At 42.3% G+C, this 17,119-nt stretch overlaps 1 protein-coding gene and 1 long non-coding RNA gene across 12 annotated transcripts in view; one reads left to right on the top strand and one right to left on the bottom strand.

Annotated features, from left to right (window-relative positions):
- Positions 1 to 1,291: 1,291 nt before the first annotated feature.
- Positions 1,292 to 10,332, bottom strand: LOC149316287 (uncharacterized). 7 transcript variants are annotated; one of them, XR_016280457.1, is made up of 5 exons: positions 9,980 to 10,332; positions 5,622 to 6,200; positions 5,429 to 5,521; positions 5,056 to 5,139; positions 1,292 to 4,949 (listed from the first exon to the last, which is right to left on the bottom strand). It is a non-coding gene; the product is annotated as an uncharacterized LOC149316287 (long non-coding RNA). The 7 variants fall into 7 exon arrangements; XR_016280463.1 differs by lacking the exon at positions 9,980 to 10,332 and having other exon boundaries at positions 1,293 to 3,031; positions 3,145 to 4,949; positions 5,622 to 6,231; XR_016280458.1 differs by lacking the exon at positions 9,980 to 10,332 and having other exon boundaries at positions 1,296 to 4,428; positions 4,847 to 4,949; positions 5,622 to 6,231.
- A 1,047-nt stretch (positions 10,333 to 11,379) lies between these two features.
- Positions 11,380 to 17,119, top strand: part of LOC149316286 (coiled-coil and C2 domain-containing protein 1B-like) — a 50,605-nt gene continuing 44,865 nt past the window's right edge. For 2 of the 5 annotated variants that reach the window (XM_089515137.1, XM_089515141.1), the window contains exons 1-2: positions 11,380 to 11,439; positions 14,012 to 14,128. In XM_089515137.1, coding sequence (XP_089371263.1) covers positions 14,063 to 14,128 — 66 coding nt within the window. In that variant the 5' untranslated portion in view covers positions 11,380 to 11,439; positions 14,012 to 14,062. Of the gene's footprint in view, positions 11,440 to 11,711; positions 11,732 to 12,257; positions 12,283 to 12,982; positions 13,051 to 14,011; positions 14,129 to 17,119 lie in introns of those variants that run through there. The other 3 variants (XM_089515139.1, XM_089515140.1, XM_089515138.1) reach the window with 3 other exon arrangements.

Below are 17,119 nucleotides of genomic sequence, written 5' to 3'. Positions count from 1 at the left end.
CTCACCCATAAACAGGAAAATGAAATGCAGCAACGGCAGAAGAGTTCTTCCCTGCCGGAAGCTCGTGCTCTCTTGCACCCAGTATCTATCCTGTGGCTACTAATTCTCGGATTCCCTTGGTCCACAATCCCTGGCTGTATGGCACAGATGACCATTTGCTCTCAGCCAGATCTCAAGGACCTGAAGCGACTTGGGGAACTTGGACAGCTCCGAACAATGCTGATGTGGGGATTTCTTTTTTAAAACCCTTTTGTCTTGACTCACTCCTCCTGTCCTCTGCCCTTACTTCCTCTTTTTTAAAAAGACATTATTTTCATATATATTTTTATCTCCTTGTCTTTTAGTTTTAGAAGCAGGAGGGTGCTTTTGCTGGACACATTATCCTCCTTCTGGTTTTTCCTATAGCCAACTACCTGACTCTTGTATGAACAGATCTGATCTAGAAGGGCTGTTTCCTAAACTCTTATCTGTTTCCCCAGCTGGTATCTAGGACCTTTTAAACTGGGCAGTCTGTTCAGTTTTTTGGATATCTGAAATCCCAAAATGGATAGGGAGAGTATGTTATAGGAAAAGGCAACCCATAACAGGATACTTTTCAAGCACGTGTCTTGCTTTGTAAAGAAGAATTCTCTATTTTGAATGTGGGTGAATGCATATTGCAAACCGATAGTAGTTTGGTAGCAGTTTGACTGTTGTGGCTACACCCAAAGCAAACCTTGGATTTGTGATTTGGTGATGGATTTAGAATTCCTTGCCAGAGAGTTCTAGTTTAGAATGTATGTGTAATCCCAAACATCCCCCTGAACTGCATCTACACTGCATAATTAATGAAGTTTGGGACTGCTTTAACTACCATGACTTAATGGTATATAATTTTGGGATTTGTAGGTTTGTGAGCTGTTTAAGCCTTCTCTGTCAGAGAGCGCTGGTGCTGCAACAAATCCCAGGATTTCATAGGATGGAGCCATGGCAGTTCAAGCAGTGTCAAATCTAATTTGTTTGGTAGAACTGAAGCCTCTGCAAATTCCTCTCTTGCTGAACACTTTTTTTCCAGGAGAGAGCAAGTGAGAGGGACAACAATCTGAGAGCCCAGTGATTTCTAAAGTGACACAAAGTTCCACCTAAAGGGAGAGCAGTGTTGTTCTGTTTGAACTGAACTTAAGAGCAGTACCACAACTGTATTTTTAAACACAAAAACTGAGGAAACAAAAGAGAAAGAAACAACTATTTCCAAGATTCTGATTTTTATTCATTTTGCATTATGGTTGTTATGTCTATTTGTCATCTTCAGTTTGGCAAGTTTTAAAAGTTATAAGCTTCATTTTCTTATGAATCTCTCAAACAGCCTAACAGGTGACCCCTGCCGGATGCCCAGAGGAAGGCGAAAAACCTCCAGGATCCCTGGCCAATCTGCCCTGGAGGAAAATTCCTTCCCGACCCCAAAAGTGGCGGCCAGTGCTACCCTGGGCATGTCAACAAGGGCCTTCCTTGTGCAAGAAAATGGGGAGGCTCCCTCCTTCCATCTCTCCATGTAGAAGACATGCTGGCAGCCTCTAGGCTCCATCTTTATCAAGGAAAAGCCATCCTGTCTTGACAGCGTGATGTTTCTTCTAAATTTTATTTTAAATTTAGAGAACAGTGCTGCTATCTAATTCTATTTTTGCAAGCAGGGTTTTTAAAAAATGGATCAGCTAATTCTTACTGGAGTATCATTTTGCAGCGAATAATATTCGACATCTTGCTACACCCCATTTCCAAATGGTAAGGGTTTTCTTATTTGGATCTCTGAAGACCTTGTAGCATTTCTTCTTTTGAAAATGGGCTTCAAAAATTCCCTATGTATATCTTTTATTAATTTTCTTTCAGAAACTTGTTCTCTGCAGAGTTCAGCTTGGCAGGTTTTTACAACAGTGATGGTCATGGAGGTCTTACATAAATTCAGTCTAGAAAATGATGACATTGAAAAAGGCAAAGACTTCTTATAGCTTGGATCCATCAATAATCAGATTGGAGATTGCAGTCAAGGAATCAGAAGATGATTAGGACTGGGAAGGGCAGCTATGAAAGAACTAGACAAGATCATAAAATGCAAAGCTATAACACTGAACACTAGTAAGCATCATCCATACCATTGTATTTCCCATCACCATCTATGGATGTGAGAGATGGACAGTGAAGAGAGCCGAAAGAAAGAAAATCAGCTCATCTGAGATGTTGTTCTGGAGAGGAGTGCAGAGGATACCATGTATGGTCAGGAAGGCATGGAGACGGGAACAAATCAAGTCTGAACTCTCCCTAGAAGCCAGGAGGGGCAAACTAAGACTGTGGTATCTTGGTCACATTATGGAAAAGCACGACTCACTAGAGAAGATAATGTTTGGAACGATAGAGGGTAGGAGAAAAAGAGGTGCAGCACATACCAGATGGATAGACTCAGTTAAGGAGGTTAGCTCAAAGCCTGAAAAAGTATGTAGAATGGTTGAAGATGGAAGGGCTTGGAGTTGTTTCATCTATGGGGCTACCCTGAGTCAATATTGACTTGAAGGCAGTTAACAACAACAGTAACAAAATACAATAATTTTTCAAACATCCTAACAGGTGGACGCTGCTGGATGCCCAGAGGAAGGCGAAAAACCTCCAAGATCTCTGGCCAATCTGCTCAGGAGAAAAATTCCTTCCCGACCCCAAAAGTGGCGGTCAGTGCTACCCTGGGCATGTCAGCAAGGACCACAGACCACCAACCTGCCAACTCTTGCTTAGGCCAAACATTCCTTCTTACTTTAAGGCTCACAGAATAAGCCCTTTTCTGCATCCTTAGGGTTCATTTCTGGACATCACTTACCTTGTGACAGTTTCCTTGAAGTTAAATTCTGTTGAGATGTTCTGCATCATTCTTAAACGTTCTGCATTCACAGGTTTCATCCTTCTACCTCACTTGCCTTCTGATAGTTTCTTTGAAGTTAACGTCTGCTGAAATGTTTGTATGAATTAACGGGCTTTCTCGATGACCTCCTCATTTATTTGCAGGAGCCTGATATGCAACAATGAAAACAATTTATTACACAGTATTTATAGTGCCTGAAAAGAAAAGGGTGAGATTGAAAATGGCTTCCAGAAATTTTAGGATCAAAACTTTTGCTTCACCTTTTTGTGCATGATGGGATGCTGCACCTACATATTCTCAGCTTTCTTGTATACTAGAGCTTCAGTCCTTCTGTTGTCATCCAAGTATACGAGATGGAGGAGAGGAGTGCGGAGGATCTATGCACAGCTGTCAGTTTGCACAAAAAATGGAGGAAGGGCTCTGGGACCAGAAGTGAAATGGAGAATACTCACCTGGAGAACTAAGTCTACCTGGACAGCCATGGCCATGTTTCTGGGAGCAAAGATTCCCCCCTGGTAATGAAGCCAACCCAACTGCTACATCTGAAGGAACATAGCTTTAGCTGTTTATATCTACCGGCCATAAGGAGGGTTTCATGAAGCTTCACTTGATTCACTCTTAAGTTAGGCAGACCAGCAAGCAAACCACGCTTTGGAGCTGGTTTGGAAGAAGTGATTCCAATGAAAGGAGATGTAGTGTGGATGTCACAATGGCATTAAGTAAGAAGAGAGTTGGAGAAAAGTTGGAATTGTGCTTTTACTGGCAGTCAGACCAGTCAAGATTAGGCTGATAGTTTCTGTTCTTAGGTCATTCTAGTGCATTTTCTCTAGCAAAAATTTTCCAGTCATTTCCCCATAGGTTTGAGGAGGTCCATCTTCAACATATCAGCAACAATGAAACTATTTTGTGCCCTAGAATATCTTTCCATGTCCTCTTAATACAGGAAAGAAGCAAACTCCTAAAAACTGAATCACCACCATCACCACCGAATGGCTTGGGTTTGTAGAAAGTCACTTCTTGCAGTGTTTTGGAAAATGCAATGTTGTCTGCTTGACCCTGCCATCTTCTTGCCATCTTTCCTGTTTGCTAGATGTGGCATACTGACAGATCATGCATGACTATTGCAAGCGATTGATCCAACAAAAGGGGCTTCAGGTCAGGGGAAGGAATATTCACCTGTGTTTTAATGGACTTTCTCTTCAGATACTTTGTCGCATTGGATGGAGTAGAGCTCTGGAACCTTACCTGTTTGTAGGCGATTGCATGGAGAAGGGCTGAGAGGAAGAGATCCTGCCAAGGCTTCCCTGGTGCTCAGGGATGGCTCAGACTCGACCAGAGCTCCTTCCACCATTCCTCCAGCAGCACAAAAAATGGGCTACAGATGTGGTCCTCACTCCAGATGGAAACTTAGGAGACCTGGGTTGAGGAGGAGGATGTGGTTTCTTTTCCTGGCTGGCTATTTAGTCTGAGTCTTCCTTCCTCAGCTGCAACTTTGCTTAGGCATGTCTTCATCCTCTGCATTCTTCTGAAGATCTGACTGGATGCTGCAAAGCAAAGAAAGGATAGAAAATGGAGTTCACTGTTGTCTTTCAAGCAAAAGTGACTGCAAAGGAAAGGGATGGAAAAAGTGTCAAGAAGGAAATGGTATACGAATCTCAATGAGTTCTTCAAAGAGACTATTATGCTTTTTCAGGCTTCGCTGCCCCTCTCTTCTCCTAGACATCTTGCTAATGCATTTCATCCATGAAAACAAGCTGTTGCCATATCCTCTAGATGTAGGTCCATGGATTTGTGGCTTTCCTCTGAGATGTTCTCCATTTTTAAATGTTATGCATCCACAGGGTTCATTTTTGGAAACTAGTCATCTTGTGACAGTTTCCTTGAAGTTAACTTCTGTTGGGATGTTGTCCGTTATTCTTTAATGTTCTGCATTCAAACATTTCCTCCTTGTACATCATTTACCTTCTGATACTTTCCTTTGAAGTTGACCTCTGTTGAGATGTTTCCATGAATTCATGTGTTTTCTCTATGGCCTCTCTTCATTCACCTGCATGAGCCTGATATACTGCAATGGAAACAATTCATTATGCAATGTTTATAGTGCCCAAAAACAAAGGAATGAGGTTGCAAAAAAGCTTTCAGAAATTTTAAAACTAAAACCATTGCTTCACCTTGTAGTGAGTGATGGGATGCTTTCCCACCTTTATTGCCTACTAAGTCCTTCTTGTATACTTCAGTCCTATTGTCACCCAAGTCTGTAAGAAGGAGGGAAAGGAGTCATTCTTTTCAGTCATTCTTAAATGTTCTGTGCCTACAGGGTTCATTTCTAGACATCATTTAGTGATAGTTTCAATTAAGTTGATTTTTGTCTAGATGTTTACACAAATTCAAGGTCTTTCTCGATGACCTCTCTTCAGTCACCCACAGGATCCTGATATACCACAATGAAAACAATTTATTATGCAGTGTTTATAGTGCTTTAAAAGTGAAGGGTGAGGTTGCAAATGGCTTCCAGAAATTTTAGAACCAAAACCTTTTCTTCACCTTGTGAGTGATGGGATGCTGTGCTCAGATATTCCCAACTTTATTGTCTACTAGGTCCTTCTTGTATACTTCAGTCCTTTTGTTATCACCCATCTGCAAGATGGAGGAAAAGAAGCATCAATGCACAGATGTCAGTATACACAAAAATTAGAGGATGAATCCTGGGAGCAGAAGTGAAGTGAAGAATACTCACCTGGAGGACTGAGTCCACCTGGACATCGTCTCTTTTAGGATGAAAGAGTACTCACATTTCTGGGACCAAAGTTTCTTCCCTGGTGATGAAGCCAACCCAACTGGAGCCAACCCAACTGAAAGTGCACAGCTTCAGCCATTCGTATCTTCTGGCCATAAGGAGAGTTTCATGCAGCTTCACTTGACTGGAGTCATCTCTTAAGTTATACAGACCAGCAAGCAAACCAGACTTGGTAGCTGGTTTGGAAGACGTGAGTCCAAAGGAAAGGAGTCATGGGTCACAGTGGCAGTAAGTAAGAAGGAAGAGAGTTTGGAGGAAATGCGGAAATGCGTTTTTATCCATCTATCCATTCTTTACAGGCAAACCTGCTCAACCTTCTAGAGCCGCATTTGGGAAGCAGTGAGACATTTGGGGGTCAGACTCTTCATGGATGGCTCCCTCTGGAGCCTCTTGGATGGTTCCTTCGGGATCTTCTCATCTTCCAACATGAATCCATCCTCTCCCATCAGCTTTTCCTCCTCCTTTCTACCATTTGGCCCACTCTCTTGAATGGATCACACATTATTGTCCCTGCCAAAGCTGACCAAAGAGATTTCCTGAACAAATGCCCTCCTCCTCAAAGACAACCCTGCCACTGAAGACAAGTTGGTATCCGAGGCCGGGCAACAATCCCACAAACCATGCTTCCCTTCCCAGAAGGAAGCCTAAAATAACAAATGACTTGAAATAACTAGCCGTTTGCTGCCTTTTCCTGACACATATCAGCAGTTAACTGCCTCATCCTTGCAACAGCCTTAGCTGCTATAGAACAATAAGCGCATCACAATGGAAGTCATGGAGCATCATCCATGCTCTGTTTAGACCACACTCGGCCTAAAGTGGACAGATTCAGTGATAATTCCACTTTTGCTTTACCAATAGCCTAGGATTTCCCCTCCTTTCAACCCTATACCAGACATTTTGATTGGACTGACATAAAAGTTTACAATCTCTACTCCCTGCACATCTGCTTGTCATTCAATCACTTCAAAAATTGTTGCTGTTGTTATTGCTGTTTATGGTTGTGTGCCTTCAAGTTGTTTCTGATTTCTGGTGACCCTAAGGCAAATCTGTCACAGGATTTTCTTGGCGGGATTTGTCCTTTCTGTCTCAGAGAAAAATAAAGGCAAATCCCCTCTGAATAAAGAGAGCCATGATAGGTTCACTTTAGGGTTGCCATATGTTGGAAAGACACACTACAACCACAAGAGTCTCCAGAGTCCTATTCCAACACTCAAGCCCCAAAACCATGCTGATGCTCTCCTCATTACCTTCCTCATTTTATAACTTCAATTTATTTGCTATCATTCCACATAGTGGACAGATTACTCCGATCACTGCTTTTCTCAGGCTATAACGTGTGAGGGACAGGCAATATCCCCCCTCCCCCCCCACGTGCCAAGAACTTGCACTACATTTAGATCCATTGGATACAATTACAGCTGGCCCTCCATATCCATGGATTTTTTATCCACAGGTTCAACCATCCACAGCTTGAAAAATTAACCTGATTTTTTTTTCATGTTATATAAGCGACACCATTATATTATGCCCTTGTATTTAATAGGACTTGAGCATCTACAAATTTTGTTATCCACGGTGGAGTCCTGGAACCAAACCCCAGCAGATGCCAAGAGCCCAATATATTTCTTCCTTTCTTGGAACTTGCTAGGAACTTGCTGAGGTGCTGTGAAATGGCCATCCCTTCGAGGAACGTTGTTCTAAATCAGTGGTTCTCAACATTTCTAATGCCACGACCCTTTAATACGGTTCCTTATGTTGTGATTCCTGGTCTCGGTTCCTAAGAGCATCAGAAATACGTATTTTCCGATGGTCTTAGGCAACCCTTGTGAACTATCATTTGGGGGCTGAACGAACCACAGGTTGAGAACTGCTATGTTTCTCTCTACATACTGATTCTGCAGACTAACACAGCTATATCTTTGGAGATTCCAAGGATTTCCTTTTTTCCTGAGCATAGTAAGGTTTAGAAAGATTAGCATAAGGTTTTTGAGATATGATAGGGTTGTGTACTTCTGATAATAATAATATAATAATAATAAAGATTTATTTCTAGTCCACCCAATCACAAAGAATCTGGGTGGGTTACAACCGTAAAATACATCATTACAATAAATTATGTTTCATTCTGGCACTAAGAATGATAAGAGACCGCCTGTGTCAAAAGCCAAGTTGAGATTCTGTTTACAAATACACCACTACAATGTTTCACAGCAGTAGAGGGAACTGGATGATATTTTTGGAGGACTAAGTTTTATATTTTGCTGATGTAGTCAGTGCCATCATACCACCATAGTAACATTTGTTTATGGAAGGGTGACATTTTAGTAATATCAACTTTATGCACAATTTGTGTGTTACTTGCTAGCATTTTGCTGTATGTTCTTGTATAACAACAAAAGTAGCCTGTGCACAGTTCAAAAATAATGTTTAGTTTATGCAGAAGGTGATCTCTCAGGTAACTTGGCCCCGAGCTGTTTACAGCTTTTAAAGGTTATTACCAATACTCTGAACTGGTCTGATGGCAAAGAACTGGTGTAACACCATTGAATCTTAAGTTATCAAAATTAGGGTGCAATTTTGAAACCTTGTGACTATGGGATGAGAGACTTGGGAATCCTTCACCCATCCATTCAAGGGGGAAAAATACCTTATTTACACTGTTTTGCAAACATTCAAGGTTTGGGTGAAAGGGAAACCTATATAGCATTTCAAAGGTCCAGTATAGCACAAAAACATTAAAAATCCAAGAACAATTATACTTTGCTTGGTCAATGAAATTGCAGAAAATACATGACACAGGTTTTGGAAGCTCCACTGGCTTCTTCATCAGGCAAAAGTTAAATCATACAGGAGAAGGAAATTTAAAAATGGTGTTGACACCACAGACCTACATTTTTCTTGTTGAGATGTTATTGTCACTTAAGATTAGGCTTGCCATATCCCGCCTGGGGGCGGGACTTTCCCGGTTTGGGGCGGGTCCACACGGTCCCGCCCCGGTTTGGCCCCGCCCCCGGGACACCCCCCCCTCCCAGCGAGGGTCTGGAGGCTGGGGCTTGGGAGAAGCTCTCCCCAGGCCCCTTTGGAGGCCCTGGAAGAGGCTCCGCGATTGCGGAGCAGTCCTCCAAGGCCTCTGGGGCTTGGGAGAAGCTCTCCCCAGGCCCCTTTGGAGGTCCTGGAAGAGGCTCCGCGATCGCGGAGCAGTCCTCCAAGGCCTCTGGGGCTTGGGAGAAGCTCTCCCCAGGCCCCTTTGGAGGCCCTGGAAGAGGCTCCGCGATCGCGGAGCAGTCCTCCAAGGCCTCTGGGGCTTGGGAGAAACTCTCCCCAGGCCCCTTTGGAGGCCTTGGAAGAGGCTCCGCGGTCGGAGCTCCGGCTGTGGGGTCCTCCAAGGCCTCTGCGAGGCCGAGGAGGAGGCCGCTTGCCACCGCGGCGATGGCCGTGATGACAGGCGGCCCCCACGCTCCTTCCCGGCCTGGGAGCAGCCCAAGGCTTCCTCCCAAGCTGGGAAGGAGAAGGAGGACAAGGTTCAAAAATGTAGGACCTTTTTTTTTTTAATTTCCTGGCCAGGAATTTTTTTTTAAAAAAAAGTCCTACATTTTTTAACCTTGTCCTACATTTGTCCCGGTTTGGAGGTCCTCAGCTATGGCAACCCTACTTAAGATGGGATATCCATGTATAATAATAATAATAATAATAATAATAAAATATTTATTTCTATACCGCTTTTCCTGGGAGATCAAAGCGGTTTACAAGTTGAAAGGGAATATACATTTTAAACATGTTACAATATAATATACAGTCAAGAATACTGTGTCTTCAGGCTAGCCTGTTCTCTCCCTCCAAAGGCCATTCCTCCCTTTAGGCCAAGTGGGCTCTTGGAGCTATAAAGTCCAGGAAATAACATTTAAACCAATATCTAGGTTGAAAAAAACCCTGTGTCTGGGCAGGCAGCTACACTCACTCAGGGTGACCAGAGGCCCTCCTTTTCCAGGACATGCCCAACATTTCAAACTTCTCTCAAGGTTTGAGTGTTGGGGTTGTGACTCTGGAGACCAGGGTTCAATTCCCGGTTTGTCCACAAAGCCCACTGGGTGATCTTGGGCAATCCACACTCTCTCAGCCTCAGGGGAAAGGCAATGGCAAACCTCTTCAACAAATGTTGCCAAGAAACCCCTGTGATAGGTTTGCCATACATCAGAAATGACTTGAAAGCACAACAACAACTGTAATAAAATACAGTGCATGTAATATAGCTGTAAATAAACCATATGAAATGGATTTACCTTAGTGTTTTTCACCTCATTGTTGTATTTTGTGGTGCCTTGTACTCCTTTCCCCTATGACAGTCTTTTCCAAGGAAGTGTCCTACATTTCCACCTTGTGTCCAGGAGGAGTTCCCAAAAGTCCTCCATTTTGGGCTTGACTAAGGTCCAAAACACAACTGCAGATACAATCCAGTTTCATAGTGCAGACTGTGGGTCATGTATTGTCGTACTGCCCTTTTTATTATGGCCATCGTCACATTTTTATTTATCCAATTCTAAGTCATTTTCCTGGAAGAACTGATGAGTTTCATCCTATATCTTCTTACTTGCTAGCAGGCCAAAGCCCATCAGTAACAACAAGGGTGGCCAGTTTCTCTGCAGCAGCAGCAGCAGCAATGGTCTGTCGGAGGAAAATGGCATTTCAACATTTCACAATAACCCTTAGTGTAAAAAAAATTATAATGGTTTTATACTTTCTTTCAATACAATTTCATAAGTGAACTTTTAACTAGTATTATTTACTCTTATAATCTGATGATTTATTGTGATGTTTGTTGATTAATGTTTTGTTTAATGTTTGATGGGTTGATTGTAATATATATATATATATATATATATATATATATATATCTCCAGTTTGAGACTGCTTTAGCTGCCGGGCTCAATGCTAGGGAGTCCTGGGGATTGTACTTTTGTGAGGCCTTTAGCTTTCTTTGAGTACCACAATAAACTACACTTCCCAGGATTCCCTCTCACTGAGTTACAGTGGTCTCAAGCTGGACTATCTCTGCAGTGTGTATTGGGCCTAAGAAGTGTGAATTTGTACAGCTGGCTTTTTTCATTTGCTCGTGTCCTGACTTAAGATCCATGAATTTATGAGGGGTTGTGAACTTTTCTTTGGCAATGTCCTCCATTTTGAGCAGGACTTAAGAGCCACGAATTGATATTTATGAGTGGTTTCTGGGCTTTTTCATTTGGCCCCGTCCTCCATTCTGTCTAGAAAGTCCTACATTCTGAACCTGCAAGCCTTTCATTTGGCCCCGTCCTCCATTTTGTCTCGAAGGTCCTATATTCCTTGGCTTTGAGCCTTTCATCGGGTCGTATCCTCTATTCTTGTCCCGAAGGCCCTACCCTCCGAGGCGCCTTGCCCTCCTTTGTGGCGAGGAAGACACCAGCAAGCCTCCCTCCTTCCTCGCTCCCTATTATTGCCACTAGTCAGAGCCAACGCCAAGCTTTGCCCGGCGGCCGAAGAAGCCGTGACACAAGCCCCGCCCCTTCATTGTCAGTTGCCCGTGGCCCCGCCCCCTCAACGTCTCCCCCGCTTCGAAATAAATACAGCCGTTGCGCATGCGCGTTGCCAGGCCTCTTGGTGCAGCCCAGGACCGAGCCGGAGTGGGCGGGGGCGGCGCGCGCTGCTCTGCTCTGCTCTGCTCTGCTGGTAGGGGGCGTGGCTTCTTCCTGTCTGCACCAGCGGAGCCAGGAAGAAGAGAAAGGTGAGAGAGAGAGAGAGAGAGGGCCCTGAGGGCCAGGCAGTGGGGCTGCGGCGGGGGCTGGGGTGGGACGGCGCCTCCTCCTCCTCCTCCTCCTCCTCCATGGGAAGCTTCGTTGTTGCCTGAACCTCTGGCCTCAGGAGACCTGCAGTGGATGGGCAGGGCAGGGCAGGGCAGGGTCCATCTCTACCTGACAGGCAGATAAACACGGTTGTTCTTCTTTTGGAACCCGTGTCGAGTCCATTCAGACTTCCCTCCCTGCCAGACGCGTGTCAGCCACCCTGAGGGGGCACAGGTTGTGTTTCGTCTCAACCATAATAATAATACATTATTTATATTTATATCTTGTGTTTTGTGTCAAACAGAATAATAATAATAATAATAATAATAATAAATTATTTATATTTATACCCCGCCTCTCCCTGTGGATCGAGGCGGGTTACAATAACAACAACAAAAACACCACAATATAAATACATAATACCTATAAACCCAATTCTACATTATCTCCTGCCTTTAAAAAAAAAAACAAGAGAGAAATAAAAAATGACAGCCGTATAAAATACTAATTAAAATTAGTTGAACTAGATCTATTTGGGGGCAAGACAGCAGCCATTGAGATCAGTGGAAGGGGAGGTTCATCCAGAAAGATATGGCTTCTCCATCAGTAGAGCAATATACATAATAGATATAAAAGCAGTTCTACATAATCCCCTGCCTTGAAAACAAGGCAGAAATAAAAATGACAGCAATATAAAATACTAGTTAAAATGAGCTGAAATAGACCTATTTTGGGGCTAGACAGGAGCCATTGCTTTCAGTGGAAGAGGAGGTTGATCCGGAAAGGTATCGCTTCTCCATCAGTAGAGCAATATTTAAACATATATATATATAATTGTTATTACTTTGTTATTATAACATATATAAATAGTAAGTTTTATCTTTTGTTTTATCTAGCTGAGTAACACTTTAAACTTATTGAACTGTTATCAGGTTAAATATGTCATAGGCCTATAGGGCTTTTTCTGAAAACCCACAGCAATTCAATTATACGTTTTCCTTTTAAATGTGTATTTCTGACATTAATTTAATTTGTTACACCATTGTATCATATTTCCTTTAAAAATTAACCTATGATGCCTACAAACCGTATCATTTGTTTGTTTTTAACTCTTTAACACATTTTTAACCTAACTAGTCTTTCGGGGACACTGTTTCAGATATGCAAGTCATCTGAGGCTGCGTCCACACTGGAGAAATAATCCAGTTTGGCACCTCTTTAACTCTTTTTTGGCTCAAGGCTATGGAATTCTGGGAGTTGGAGTTTTTGGTGGTGTGTTTCGATAGCAGGAGAGGGGGGTTGTCAAGCTGAAGAGCCCTTGACATTTTTATTTGGGCAGGCTTTTAAATATATATTCAGATCTTAAATATATAAATATATAATGGGATTTTTTTAGTAACTTTCTAAAAAAACTTTTGTATGTTTTTGTGTTTGATTTTACACTGTTTTAACTTTGATAGTTCTGGGCCTTACTAGAGCCCAGGGAAAGAAACTCGGTGGCAGTGGCCCTTTTTTTGGCTAGAGTTGCAGGTGCAAGGCTTGATTTAGGCAGGGTAAGTTTTGGAAGTGCTTTTGGATGCCATTGCTCAGTCTTGGGATGGGTCAAGGAAGGATAGTCTTTGCTAGATATTGAGGGCTAGTTTCCTGTTACACGAAGGCATACCTGTATATCTAAACACACACACACACACACACACACACACACACAGTCGCCCCTCTGTTTTTATGGGGACCCATTCCAGAACCCCCCCTGCAAAAATGGAAAATCGCCAATATCCAAGCCCCATTGGCTTGAATGGCGGCGCACGTTCATGGGCGTACACCCCATTTTGTCCCCCTCCATTTGCCGTCCCTGAACTCCAAGCCCATGAAAACAGAGGGGTGACTGTATGTGTATATATACAGTATGTGTGTGTGTGTATATATATATATATGTATGTGTACACATACACACACTCACACAGCATCTTGGGTACCTGGGTTTAACTTTATTTTCTGGAATTAAATTTTAGTCCTTAAAGGAAACAAATAAATAATGTGGTGTACTATAGTTCCTATTGTTTCTCCCCACCCCAAAATCTGTTATGGCAGGATTCCCAAGTCTGTGGATTTGGCCTGTGGACAAATTTGAATTTTAGGATAGATCTCTTTATTTGACTTTATGAACTGTAGACAAGGTAGGAAATACCTATAAATAAGAAGGACCATCTCTTCTGCTTTTGTTGTTTCTATAGGAAGGAATTAGTGACTACAGTGACAGCACACAACTGCCTGCTAGAATTAATAACCTTTATTTATAACACCCTTTTAACCAAAGGGCGGTACATCATATACAATCAAAAACAAACAAATACTATGGAATGCTAAAATACTAAAACATTATACTAATATGCTAGAATTAAGACCTACAGCAGGGAATAGCATTAAGCTGGTCTCTTTTTTTGTCATGTTCTCCTGTTGGGGGATAATACTAACTGCAAATATCTGTTTGCCTTCTATTCATGGCGTCTGTAGATAACTTCTGTGGACTCAACAAGAGGCTGCACTGTCTGTTTATAAGCCAAAATGCTTGGCAGAAGACCCAGGAAAAGCCCTCAGGTGAAGGGTCAGGCAGCAGCTGCTGCAAAACAGGTATCTGTTTTCTGACAATCATGTAACCATTAGTTAGAATGCTTTAGTCTTGTCCATTCTGTTTGAGCAAGATTTTATTGTGTTATTAGAGAACTGGGGAGCTTGTGTGTGTGTGTGTGTGTGTGTGTATTTGCCTTCAAATTGCCTGTCAATTTATGCTGACCCCATGAATTTCATAAGGTTTTCTTAGGCAGAGGTGGTTTTGTCTGTTTCTTCCTCAGAAATATAGCCCTCTTCAGCAGTAGTAATTTTAGTATGCCATGTTTAAAATGCACTTACGGCAGATGCTGATCCAGGAAGACTTGAATTCTATAAGTCTCTCAAGATCTGTGTATTCAGCCCTTTGCAGAGTCAGGTTCTTTAAATTTAAGTCAACCCTGACAGGTGTCAAGCCAGGAATTGCTTACAGGAAGACTATACTCTGCCAGGTGCTTTATCCTTTGCATTTGTGATCTGATGAGTCATTCTTTTATTAGTGTTCAGTTGCCATCAGCATTTGCTTTCTACTCCTGGATGTCTGGGAAATATGTGATAACTGAGTTACTTGGTAACTTGGGGAGAGAGCTGTCCTTTGAAAGAAAGTTAGAATACTTAAGTTGGTTCTGCAAACCTTTCTGTAGACTGAAGTTGGCACTAATGCTGCTGAGTCAGTGGCTGCCTTTACACTAAAAATAAAGTGTTGTAGAGATGAATCTTAACTGTGAGTGTTTGGAAGATATGTGTGGGGCTGAACTTTTGAGTACTTTAGAACAAATAATTAAGTAGCATTTAGATGGAGTGGAGCCAAAATTCTGCTTAGGACAACTTCTTCTGTGAAACAGAATCCAACAGCTATTTGCAGATCAGCTTATACAGCCCAACACTATGACCATGAGTCCTACAAGACCTGCTTTTTATCTGATACCATTGTTCCTGGTCTGGCAGGGTAGAGATCTGACTGATTCCAGCTACAATGAATGGTGAGGATGTGTGCTGTTCAGAACAGTGCTAATTGAAAAAGGAGTAACACAGGCTGGAGATACCATGTGCTGCAGGGAAAGACAAAATACTGTATATGCTCATGTATAACTCTAGAAATTTAGGTTAAAAATTGAACCAAAAACCTGAGTTGACTTATCCACGGTACAATGTAAGTATTGTATTTTAGCGTGCATAGGCGAGAGTTTTATCTGCCCTGGAAGCACTGACCCCCTTCTACTGTCTCATCCATCCAGCCTTTAGTATGTGCACAAATAGTTGTGCCTGCTGGAATCTTGTAAGTTCTTTGGCATTGTTTTCTTATATTTCATTCTTTACATCCTTCATTTGTTGTTGTTGTTAACTGCTCTCAAGTTGCTCTTGACTCATGGTGACACTTTAGATGAAAGAAACATCTTCAAGACCCTCTGCACTCCATTGCTCTGCTTAATTCCTGCAATCCCATACCCATGACCTCCTTAATAAAGTCCATCCATCTGGCATGTGGCCTTCCTCTCTTTCTACTTCCCTCCACCTTTCCCACAGCCTCAGTTTGGTCATCTTAGCTTCCAGGGAAGTTTCTGGGTTGATCTGCTCTAGGACCCATTTGTTTGTCCTTTTGGCTATCCATGGGATCCTCAGCACTCTTCTCCAGCACCAGATCTCAAATGAAAGGATTTTATTCCTATCGTCTTTCTTAAATGTCCAGTTCTCATGTCTGTACATGGTAGTAGGAAATACGATGGCTTGTATGATTCTAACTTTTGTGCTCAGTTGTATATCTTCGCATTTTAGAATCATTTCTACTTCTTTCATAGCCACCGTGCCCATTCTTAATCTTCTCATTTCCTAACTACAGTCCCCATTTCTATCAATGTTTGAGCCCAGGTATGGGAATTCTTTTACTATTTCTATTTCTTCAGTGTCTAGGTTAAATTTGTGAAGATCCTCGGTGGTCATTAGTTTTGTTTTCTTTACGTTCAACATTAAGCCTGCCTTTGCACTTTCTTCTTTGATCTTCCTTAGTGGGTGTTCTATGTCTGTGAGGTTTTCTGCTAGTACTATAGTGTCATCTGCATATCTTAGATTATTGTTATTCAGTTCTCCTATTTTAACTCCTCCTCCTTCTGTATCCAAGCCTGCTTTTCTTTTAATATGTTCTGCGTACGAGTTGAACAGATAGGGTGAGAAGATACAGCCTTGTCTGACCACTTTGCCAATTGGGAACCATTCTGTTTCTCCATGTTCTGACAGTAGCCTCTTGCCCTGAGTACAGATTGCTCATCAGGACTATCAGATGTGTTGGCACACCCATGTCTTTTAAGGGCGTTCCATAGTGATCTGTGCAGTCAAAGGCTTTGCTGTAGTCTATAAAGCACATGCTGATTTCTTTTGGAATTCCACGATGTGCTGCATTAGCCGTCTTAAGTTTACAATGTGGTCCATAGTGCCTCTTCATTTCCTGAATCCCACTTGAACCTCTTGGATTTTTCTCTCTATATATGGTTGGAGTCTATGTTACAGAATTTTGTGCATGATTTTACATGTTCCTAAGTTTTACCCTCAACCTATCCACGGGTCATATCAAAATCCATAATTTTGGCCCCAAAACTTGCCCTTGACTTATATATGAGGTCGATTTATAGTCAAGTATATATGGTATTCTCAATTTGGCAGTGAATCTGTCCTTATAAAAGGAGGAATAGGAAGAGGATCCTACCATAGTTTTCCTATGGTGCCATCTAGCTGGACGAAGAATGCTGGAAAACCTGAAAGCTTGCACCAAGCTGTGGTTGATCTAAACTGGAAGCAATACAGTGGTACCCCGGGATACGAATGCGCCAGGATACGAAATTTCCGGGTTACGAAATAAATTTACTTAAAAAAACTGTTCCGCGTTACGAAAGTTTTTTCGGGTTACGAAAAAACTTTTGGTGCTTTTCGGCGCGATTTCGCACCAAAAAGCGGCTTTCGCTATTAGCGCCTATGGGCATTTCGGCTAGCGAAAGTTTCCGGGTTACGAAAGCGGCGGCG

This window comes from Sceloporus occidentalis, unplaced genomic scaffold (assembly GCF_023333645.1).
Source record: "Sceloporus occidentalis isolate IW3139 unplaced genomic scaffold, rSceOcc1.0.p SCAF_3, whole genome shotgun sequence".
NCBI lineage: Eukaryota > Metazoa > Chordata > Lepidosauria > Squamata > Phrynosomatidae > Sceloporus > Sceloporus occidentalis.
The sequence above is the reverse complement of the archived record's forward strand: the minus strand, read 5'-3'. Positions and strand labels throughout refer to the sequence as shown.